This window comes from Pezoporus flaviventris, unplaced genomic scaffold (assembly GCF_033815535.1).
Source record: "Pezoporus flaviventris isolate CSIRO_AGI_PZ_B2104156 unplaced genomic scaffold, CSIRO_AGI_Pfla_v1 ptg000038l, whole genome shotgun sequence".
In the NCBI taxonomy this organism is placed as follows: Eukaryota; Metazoa; Chordata; class Aves; order Psittaciformes; family Psittacidae; genus Pezoporus; species Pezoporus flaviventris.
In genome coordinates, this window is record NW_026892586.1 from 461,622 (window position 1) to 472,915 (window position 11,294).

The 11,294-nt window shown below is 39.1% G+C and overlaps 1 protein-coding gene across 1 annotated transcript; it reads right to left on the reverse strand.

Annotated features, from left to right (window-relative positions):
• Positions 1-24: 24 nt before the first annotated feature.
• Positions 25-10,940, reverse strand: LOC133275270 (dnaJ homolog subfamily A member 2-like). Its single transcript, XM_061465114.1, has 9 exons — positions 10,763-10,940; positions 8,093-8,152; positions 6,955-7,178; positions 5,464-5,544; positions 5,009-5,142; positions 3,069-3,265; positions 1,252-1,396; positions 954-1,081; positions 25-441 (listed from the first exon to the last, which is right to left on the reverse strand). Exons 1-9 carry the CDS (start codon positions 10,838-10,840, stop codon positions 253-255), a joined length of 1,236 nt encoding a protein of 411 aa, XP_061321098.1. The 5' UTR covers positions 10,841-10,940; the 3' UTR covers positions 25-252.
• Positions 10,941-11,294: the final 354 nt, after the last annotated feature.

Here is an 11,294-nt window from a genome sequence, read left to right on the forward strand (position 1 = left end):
AAAACCCATGTGAAAAGGAGTCCCGTCTTCAGGTGCTTTATTCTGTTACACAGTCAAAATGAAGATGTAAGCTTGTGGTTATAGTTTAAGTTACACTCTGTAGATACTATAAACCAATTCAAAAAGTTACACATACAGCAATAGATGTCCACTGGTTCATCTGGATTACTTATACAATCCAGCTGGATTGCTGAAAACAAGTCAGGCAAAATTTGAAAGACAAATCCTTGTGCAACTTTTTTAGACAAACATTTACTGATGGGCACACTGCACCCCAGGTCCATGATGGCTGCTTTCTTCATCAGAACTATCATTATAAGCTTCACGTCTCTGGCCACCACCTGAACCTCGAGTAGTATCAAATTCCTGAAGATCTACCTCTTCTGCATCACCAATTACATTGGGAAATTCTGGTCTAGCTGGCAGAAGATCTTCAAGTTCCTGCCCCAAAAGAATAAGTATATTCAGTACTGCATTTACAACTGCTAAAATAAAGCGACCAGTTTCCCACAACTTCAAGACCTCCCCCTCAGAGCAGGTTCAGTTTAGAAGTCTAATAAGCTGATACAAAACCTGAAGGTGTATACTTATTTAAAAGTATCCAAAGTATTTGTATCAACTGGAAGACACCACTTAGGGAAAACCCACAGCTCCACATATCAGCCGGAGGTGCAATCAGTGAATACAGTTGCATTGTGAGAACTTATCACACAACAGCAGGAAGATTGTTCCTCCTGCCCTCATCTGCCTAACACTTGCACAGCTTTTAAACACAGGTTCCATAAATCAGCATTCAAATGGGTATTTTCAAGTTGCATGTTGCCTATAAACGATGGTAAAAGAACAACTATACTTGCATCTAAATTTAAGCACTGAAAGCAAGCATACCCCACACATACTTTGCACACACTGTCAAATAAGACCACTGTATCTGTGTCTGAAAATCTACTTACCGTAAGCCTTTCTGGGCTAATCCAGTTATTTTCGGGAAACTGAACATCAAATTTAATGTAAAGATCGCCCTTCTCAAAAGGATTACGATACTGTGGCATTCCTTCACCTCTGACTACACGAATACAACCTGCAAGTCAAAGAAAAGTAAACTGGAGAGTGCTCTTCAGAACAATTCTCTCTATACGATTCTCTTAATTTCTCTAGCCTAGATTCAGTTAGCAGGACAAAAAGAATGGGATTAAGTTTTAAAGAATCACAAAAGCATAGTCAAAGTAGTCCTTATCAGGTCAAGCTTACCTGGTTCAATTACTTTTCCAGGAGGATATTTAACCACAATTTGACGTCCATCAAGGTGCTTAAACGTGAACTGAAATCCACACAGTGCTTCAACGAGTCCAATCTTGTGCGTCATATGCAAGTCATTCCCATCCCGCTGGAACACCTAAACCACAAAAATCAGGGGATGCGTTTTCTAGTACCATAATCATATCTGAGACTCATTATTTAGAATTATTTATTCTTAAAACTCAGCGCCAGAGCAGCCTCCTTTGTACAAAGTTAACTTGATTCTGTTAATTCAAATAGCGTAGCATACTTGGAAAGTTTGTGCTTGATCAAAGTGTCATCCAAGATAAGGCAAGCCACACTACATCATGTGAGGCTTGCCTTATCAAATTAAACAAGGAGGTCAGTACAGCAGCAGTACTCTCTCAACCCCAAGATCTTCCATACAAGCAATCTATAAACAAAACTTAAAAGTTTGACACCACTTGCTCTGTACTGGAGTACAAACCCCACATCTTTGTTTCTCAACATTTAACTCGTTATCATGCTGATCTGCTTCAGCTAACTTCATCTACAGCAAGGCTTTGATCAATTAGTACACATCTGTCATAAGTGGTCTTTAAGCCACTCAGAGTAAATCTGGCAGAACCATGACTCCTACCTCGAGAGAAATTAAGAACACTGAAAGCTTTGCTAAAAGTCAGTCTAGCTTTACTCACTAGGACAAGGTATGGTATTTTTCAGAACTCTTAATATTGTAAAACTAGATGTAGCGTATTAGAAGACTAAAACAGAAGTGGCATCCGCTATCTGGAATTTGATGCCATCATTCACCTCTGACTGTTCTGTATGCTTACAGGTGGTTTCTCCCTCATAGTCAAAAATCAACTGCAATGCCATATTTCAACCCATATCACAGAAAAGAGGAGAAGAATGTTTAAAGAGCTATGTAAAATTGATAAATTATCAGTCCTTGACACTGCTTTGAAAAGCTTACAAAGTACTTAATTTTCAGATAACCAACATTATATCCTTATACATGACTGGAATTTAAATTTGTACCCAATGCTATTCTTTATCATAACAGAATTTCCTAACACCGCCATTCTAGTCAACATTTTTCCAGAGTATAATACAAAAAACAAACACCCCCTCCCCCCCCCCAAAAAAAAAAACAAAACAAACACCCATAACAAAAGCAAACAAAAAAAAACCAGTCACCTCAACTCTACCCTATGGGAGTCTTAACACAGGAAAAGGCAATTTGCAATACTTAATTCAAAAGTGCTGTGTATATACTCCAAAATATGTTAAGGCTTATGCTTACTAAACTAGTACAAAATAATCAAGTTTCTTTGTTCAGTTAAGCAAATCAGTAACATCACTATTCCGTGATATATTTCCAGAATCACAGTAGCAGAGACAGAAAGCACCATCTGGGGATTTTAAAAGGAGTTTCCTGCCATGTCACAAGACATTGAAAAGAAAGCAACACTTATCATTTTGTTAGTGTCACAAGCAAAGCACATTGAAGTTAACAACCTGAATGGCTCTCTTCACAGCGTCCACTGTATCAGAGTCAGCCTGAGCTGATCAGAGAAAGCTACCTTTTATTAGCATGAGGAAGCACCAGAATCTGCATGTCCTCTGGCTACAGACTTGCAAAGTTTCTGGCTCACCATGAAAGCCCTGTTACTTGCCATAAATCTATTAAAAGCTATACACCATCTCTCCCAGAGTTTCAACTATATCAATTACTTTAAAGGAACATCCATCTACATTGAGGACTAGGATAAAAGGCTTTTAAAATATAAACTCAAAAGCATTACCTCATTCTCCTTTTCCTGGAGTAAGAGGACAATATCACCTGGTTCCACACCTGGAGCCTGATCTGCTTCTCCACTGAATGTAATTCTTTGCCCATGCTTCATGCCTTTGTCTACATGGACTTCAAGTATTTTTACCTCTTTGACCACCTTCTTCCCTTCACATTTTTTACAGCGGTCTTTTTCATTAATTACTTCACCTAAAGACAGACAAATGTTGAGTTGGGAGATTTCCACGTAACTGCATCTGATTCTGAAGAGAGTAGGCTGAGGAATTCATGCAACACAACTAGTGATTCAGATGTTGTTTTACAAATTCCTCACAAGAGGAAAGCTAAGCTCAATTTACCCTGGCTGGGAGAGGGGGAAGGGGGGGGGGAAGGGGGTGAAAGAGAAGCTATACAAAGATACACCAAGTTTGAAAAGTGAGAGTACTTTAGAGAAAGGCAAAACAAGACTGTCTACAACTTCTAGTATTCCTTAAATCTTAATTTGACTCCAGTATCCTCACCACTCAACTTACTGCTCTTAAAAAACAAACACCTACTTTTCCATTCATTGTTATGCTAGAGGATGACATCTATAGAAGAAAGGATGAAGCCAAAACCAAACTGAAACACCTCCCCTCCCTTAAGTCACAACAAATTCCAAACTCTTTCAATGAATTTAGGAAACTTAGTTCCACTTCTGTTAACAACAGTCAAAAAAGGATTACCAGGGTCTGTTCACTGACAGCCCCATTTTCCAGGATACCACCACCATATACTATGGAGATGCAGTCAATAGAACTAGCGAGTCTTGCATACAAAACGGGGGCAAGATACGTGGTCAAATGACAGTTTCATGCAAAAGCAACATATAAAAGTTTTCCCACTGAAGGGATCTAACATTTTCTGACATATTATGAAGTTGACTTTCATACTCTTAAAACAGAATAGGTTTTCACACCATTTGTTACCTCTAGTAAGACAATTACTTTTTCCGAACTGAAAAATGACTACCAAAAATGACTTAAATTCTCTGTTCTATCTCATCTTTATTTTTCAAGTAAGCTATTGGCTTTGTACAGAGTAACCAAAATACTAGGCCACACGCACCATACATTTTCAGTACTTAGCCAACACTGCTTTAAGTGCCACAAGCAGATGCACTTGGCTTAAAACATTAAACCTGCCAGCTTAAACCACCTTTCTGTGAAACAAAGCAATACATTATGATACAGTTGAAACTACTAAATATGTAAGTTAAGTATGTAAACTGAAAACAGGACAGCCAGAGACAACATCATTTATGAAATGTTTTGACTAGTCACAAACCAACTCTAACTTCCAAGTATTGTTAAGAGAAAAATCACCCACAAGGTGACATTACTACTCTGCAAACTGCAGAAGATCTAAAAAGGAATTACAGAGTGCAGATCATGTGCTGAACTGGTTCCCTCAAACACAACCAATTTCGGAAAAGGTATCTTCATAATTTGAAGAAGTTAAAATCCAACTTTAAGTTTCCATTTTAAAGCTTAAATCTGTCCTTGGATGTTAGGAGACTGCAAAAAGATAAAAAGCTAAAACAAAACCTTGGGTTTTACTGTAACAGTAATAGCAACAAGTAATATTCACATCTAAGTGTTTTTAACCCTTACTATTCAAGCTTCCAGGATGCTTTTCAGTATGTAAATTACTGTATTTTTTACAGTATTTTACTGTATTTTATTACAGTAAATTACTGTAAATTTACATACTGCTTTTCAGTACATTAATTTACAGTAAGAACTGTAAATTTTGCTGCTGTTCAAAGTAAAATGATTTCTCTATGTTGACATCAGACTGAGACCCAACTGATTAGATAGGAGCAACGTGGTCCTAGATATATTCCTCCCGAGATTTAACCAGGAGGTTGAATCCAAGTGAACGTATTTAGTAACATAGAATAGCTTGGCCTACCTTCTCCATTGCAGTCAGAGCATACAGACTGCATCTGCTGAACCATTCCAGGAGCAAGCTGCCTGATCATGATACGTACACCTCTACCCCGGCAAGCATTACATTTCTGAACAGCTCCAGCCTTCCCTCCCTGCCTAGAATAGAAAGCACCAGTTGCATGAAAAGTAACTTCTTTTTTCCTTCCAGAAACAAAGGACCAAAACCTCTCTAAATCAGTAGGTTAACATACCTAATAGCACTGCCAATTATAATTGGGTTCTTTCCTCCCCACTTCCCCCCAGAAAAAGTCCTTGAATAGTTCCAGCTCCATCAACAGTATCATTCAAGCTCAACAGTTTTCTGGTTTGAGAGCAGGCTCCAGCAAGTCAAATACCAATACAGATCTGACATAGCAGATGCTTCATTCCACTATATGACAAAACAATCAGAGAACTCAAAAATGTAAGCAAACTTACCCATTACATGCACTACAAAGGACATTCTTGCTAAGTTGTAGTTTAGTTGTCTTGCCATTATACAGATCTTCTAAAGAGACTCTACAAAATAAAGCATTTCTCCTAGGTTATCATTTAACAACTTGCTTTCCCCATGTAATAAGAATAGTTGCCTAGGACAAATTTAAAGAAAAATAGAGATTCATAGAAAGACTATATCTGCTATTAAAATAAAATATTTTAAAGCACCATTTTAGCTTTCACAAGGAGCCATTAAAAACCTATTCTATACATGTGAATATACACGTGCAATCCTGAACATAGTTTCAGAAGAAACCAGACAGGATTGCTTGTGCTTCTCAATAGAATGCCAGCTGATCTAGCATTTTTGGGTTTATTAGTCATAGTCAATTTTTGTTTGTTTATTCTACCAGGCAGGTGAGAAAACCACCCCTCTAAGACAGTCCTGACAATACATAAGAATGCATTCAGAAGACTTACTACTGTATCAGGCTTTTCACATGAGACAGTTTAGTGGGGAGGGCTTAGCATGTCCCCAGGGCCATTCAATTCTTTAGATCTGTTCATGTTTTAATTTTTTTTTTTTTACGAGCTCTTGAATACACTATCAAACTCCAATAATATTCATATATTGACAGAAGTTTATGAGTTTATGAACACATTTAGTTTTTCTCCTAAAAGGGTTTGTTAGTGGATAGAAATTTCAACTCCATGTATTGAGAAAAGGTTGCCTGGCATCAGTGTTTACAAACAACAACAAAACCAAAGCTAATTAATAATAGAGCATGCAGTACTAGCTACTAAGCTAAGCAAGCATGTAAACGTTAACAGACTTTACCAAGCATGGCTTGCCAACCACAGGAAAGATAAAGCTTAATTCAGAAAGAACTTAGAAAGGACCAGATCAGTAGGCAAAAAAAGCCAACCATGACTGTAAGCAGAGAGCTACAAAACCCAATTAGATGCGATATTCAAGCATGGCATTAAAAAAAGAATACACCCCCCCCCCCCCCCAAAACCACCAAATAAAACCACCAAATACCCCAAAACCCAAAAAAACTAACAACAAAACACCCAAACCAAACCCACCACACATGCTTTTCCAGCTGGTATTATGCTATAAATGCAAGTCTTTCCAGAGCCTTAGTACCTCTGCTTTCTTAAGAATCCAGCTCATGAGTAATACTTGATTGATGAATACTTTTTCAGATTAGGGTTTCTGAACATAATTAAGGAGCAAAACCAAGAAAATAATGCTAATAAAGTATATACAGACTAATAACCAGGCAGAGTATTTGGTGTTCTGTAAGGGTAAGTAACTTAAGTTACGCAGGATGACTGCCTTCTGGGCTATGCACAACATGCAGGTCTGAAAAGTAGGTGTAGACCACAGAATATCTGAACTGAGAACCATTTAAGGAATATAACTAGCAGAGTCAAGTACTGATCAGGAAAGGCTGAAATTACAAATTCAAGTATCAAGATACTCACTTGAGTGGATGCATCATATCTTCTCCTCTTCTTCTACCATTATGACTTCGACTCTGACCACCCATGAAATTGAACAATCCACCACCAAAGATATGGGAGAAAATATCATCCATTCCACTGCTTCCACCACTACCTTCTCGAAGGCCCTGTTCTCCATATCTATCATATAACTCACGTTTCTCTGGATTTGACAATACTTCATAGGCAAAGCTTATTTCTTTGAACTAGAAGAGGAACAGAATCAAAACAGTGCATGATAATTTAGAACTTCAAGGGAGCATTTTACTACTTGTTCGTGCCCAGCACAAACGCTCAATTAAGAAGGTAGACAACAGAACAGTTTCCTACCTTAATTCTAATGTGTGAGACTTAAAAGTCAGACTTGGGCTTATTGTGTTACCTCTTATAAAATAAGACATTTTATGGCAAAATTTCATTGAGTTTGCTTCTTTACTGCAGACAGCACAAGATGATTTTCTTACAAAGAACAAAAAGAAAATCCAACCAAAGAAGAGCCCCAATTACACAACACTGCAGCAGCCAACAGGGAAGGAAAACCTAGTTACACACTAATGGCAAAGACTTCAAAATATGTTAGGCAGTTAAAATATACTAACAGTTATGCAGCCTACTAAAATGCATATATTCATGTTTGTCCTCAAACCAAATGAGTACCTTTTCATAGTCACCTCAGCTTACCTCTAAGCAACCATTAAACATCAGTTCTGTTAGAGATTCAGCTAAGTCAACTTAATTGATATTTTTTAATTGCTATTAGCATAACAAATCTAATTTAACCTCCCCACATATCTGTTCTATGCTGCAGCAGTTTCAAGAACCTCAGCACGTCCACTCTTCCATGTTGGAAAATTGACTATCTTTTCCAAATACCTATTTAGATGCCAATGCCAGTTGGCATCTTCTCAGCAGATGAAGATGGGCACCTTTCCCTCAGCAACCAATTTGACTCAGCCAACTGCTGCATTTTTTTCACAGGGTATGCTGGTAGATTTTGAGGTTGGGAAGAAGTAGACAAGACCGGGGTCCCTCTCACAGTTATTTTTTAACAACTTGTAACACCATCTGTATTTGGATCCTTAGATGCTACTTGTAATAGCAAATGTAAAAAAAGTCTTACTTTGTCTCCTGCATTTGGATTCTTATCAGGGTGGTATTCCTTGGCCAGCTTTCTATACGCCTAGTTGAAAGAGTTATGAAATTAGTTTAAATATTGATTAATCAGTACTTTTCTGAGAAAGTCAAGTGGCATCTTCAGGAAGAAAGAAAATACTAATAGAGCAAAGTGAGAAAATTAGTATTTTGAAATCATTCATACAGTGAAATGCTAACATACATAAAAAAATTCCAACATCGATAAAAACTAACTGCACTTGCATTTAAACACAACTATAGCACAATAGCTAGTAGTTTTCCTGCTTATCTTCATTAACTTACAGGAAGAATCACACTGGACTTTCATGAAAACGACTTACTATACAGAAGCTACTCAAAATCTACAAAGTCTCAACTCATTTGTCTTTCACCTCAATCATACCAACACATTAATAACAAAATGGCTGCCTCAGCTCCTCATTCAACTCTATCAGTCAATCCTCACAACACACATTTTATTCTTCCTTACATATCAATAATGGAAGATTTATTCTCACTCTGAACTAAGTATATGAGTTACATGTGCAGAAGTGTACAGATCATTGCTTTTATTTAACTTCATTGTTGTAAAGCAGCAGGAGGAATTACAGCCCAGTCTCCAGAATAGATTTTTCAGAAAGCTTTTTTTTGACCAGTACTTTGACTCTCAGGACCATCACTTTCTCCACAGCAGTACTTCATCCATTTTGCTTATACTTAAAAGGATCAAAGCAAGTAACAGGACATGCAGAGGCTTTTCCTACACTTTCAGTTTATGACAGTAAAGACCTCAGCTCTCCCCCCCCACTCCACCTCAACACTCCCAGTAACAATCTGGGGACAGATATCAATAAATTACATGGTATACAGTCTGGTTTTTAAATTATACATACAAAAAAAGCTACATTGATGAAACTGCAAACAACTGAAACACTGGTTCTTAGAGTGGATTTTTCAAAAGCTCTATTTCTGTAGAACTGAGCATCAAACCAACTCTTTAGAACTACAACACTAAGAGAGCTTTAGACGCAAAGCTTTACAGAGATCATAACTTTCCACTCTGTACTGGAACAAGATTCCTTTTTTTGTATTTGCAGTTACTTCTCTTTATTAATCAACTTGAAATACTCTGTACTTCTGCATGCAATCAAGAAATAACATTTGATAAGGAACTAATAAAAACCCCAGAGAATTACTAATACAAGTCAAGTATTCTAAAGCATGGTAAGTGGAAAAAACAAAAATCACAGGTCTTATTAGGACAAATTACCTATCAGTAACAAAGCATAGTCTTCCACAAATGTACATATTCTGTAATAAAAAGGTATTTTCCCCACACACTTTAGGGAGTCTGTGTAAAAACACAAACAGAAAACCTCCACCAAACCCTGAAAATTAAAGTGAAAACCTACACAACGTTATCAGTTAAATAGGAGCTCGCATGCTAATTTTTAAAGAGGAAGCACTCAAGTCTTTGCTGATAACAGCATTCCCGTTCAGGGAAATTTTTAAGACTACCCATGGGCCAAAAGGAAGCTACCACTATTTATTTAATCAGAAACAGATCCAGAATCAAGGTCTACACTGGCACAATATTACAACTTCAATAAAAATTAAAAATCACTAATTTGTCTCAGCCCCTTTTGACTAAACCATTAGTTGTTTTCACTTTTCTATACTATTATATAGATTAAAATATCAGATTAATTAAGCATCCATGTGACCTTCCAGTGACAATAAGATATATATGAACTTTTTGCTGTTGGAAACTTTACATTCCCTGGTACATCTAATTTATAGCAAATTAATATTGAGCAGCAGAGGTTATCCAAGCAGAAAACTGCTGTAAGTGTAAGTTTTTGATTCTTAGAGTACACGGATACCTTTAAGAGAATTCAGTAAGGAAAGAAAAAAAAAAAAAAAAGTTCTACTTGATTGGATTTGTTTTACAGCACCACCCTCTCACCACATGCCTTCCACCTCTAACACTATTTCAACACTGCCATTGCCTGTGCGAATTAGGTTGCCATATGCATGACAGGTAACACAGTTAATACCAGCACCACCCATCAGCAGAAGCAGGTCACTGCTAGTAAACTGCCTAGTTAATTCTCCTCCTTAACGTGTAAATGGCCAACAAGTCCTTCCAGAAAAAAAGTGGTTTCTACACTACAGAATGGAATAGACGCATTGAATTATAATTCTAATAACGCAGCTCCAAGTTTTCACCTCGCGGAAGGGACGTGGCTCTGCGAGGACGAAGCGAGCGGCGCCCGAAACCAAGCGGCCGCCAGGGACACGGGCAGCACGACCAGGCCCCGCTGCACCCTCCTCCCGTCGATAACCTCTCCTCTGGGCGCTAACCACAACCTACCCCGCTAAGCCGGCGCTTCCCACCCGCCAAGTCCCCGCGGCCCCACAGCGTGGCCTATCTCGGTAGAATGCGGAGGCCCCGGGGGCTTTCCCCTAGCGGCGCATGCCTACAGGCCTCAGACGCCTTCAGACTACACTCCCCGGGCCGGCCTCACTCCGCGCGACAACCGCTGGACAGCTCAACTCAGCCGCCCCGCGGGCCCCTGCCCGGCGACAAGCCCATCCTCCCCACAGCGCTACCACTCACTCTGCCTGGGCGCCGACACCCACGACCCCCACCCACCTTCTTGAGCTCGTTGTCGGAGGCCATGGGTAGCACCCCCAGAATGTCGTAAAGCTTCGTGTCAGCCACTTTCGCCATAGCGGCAACAGGCAACAAACAAACACGAGTCAGGAAACGACGAGGTCGAGACCAAGAACAGAACGAAAGCCGCTACAACGTCACACGCAAGCGCCTCACGTCACCACACCGCGATACAAGAGGAACCCGCCCACCCTCGCCATCCTTCGGCGGGGCGGCACCACATCCTGGGCTCGCTTTGAGCACCTGACCTAGTTCCGGCATGGCGTGGTAGGGGATGTTCAGGGGATACGGAAGTTTATGTTGTGATTCAGAGAAAACTCCAGGAACAAACTCGCTAACAAAGTTTTCAAACTGACAAGCAGGTATTCTTTATTGCGGCGCCGAGAGATAGCTCCTCCTAACGTGTGTCCCTGTATTGCTACACAAGACATCCTTATATAGTCCCTGGGCATACATACATATTCATGAGGCTACGTATTGATTACATTATTTTCCAGAAAGTTCCCCGCAT

Bases quoted from the DNA above. Each gene is read 5' to 3' on its own strand.
- LOC133275270 (XM_061465114.1), bottom strand. From the start codon at position 10,840: ATGGCGAAAGTGGCTGACACGAAGCTTTACGACATTCTGGGGGTGCTA. The intron at 5,545-6,954 runs GTGAGTATCTTG...TTTATTTTGTAG, and splicing joins GATATGATGCATCCACTCAA to AGTCTCTTTAGAAGATCTGT. The intron at 1,082-1,251 runs GTAAGCTTGACC...TTTGACTTGCAG, and splicing joins TGGAAAAGTAATTGAACCAG to GTTGTATTCGTGTAGTCAGA.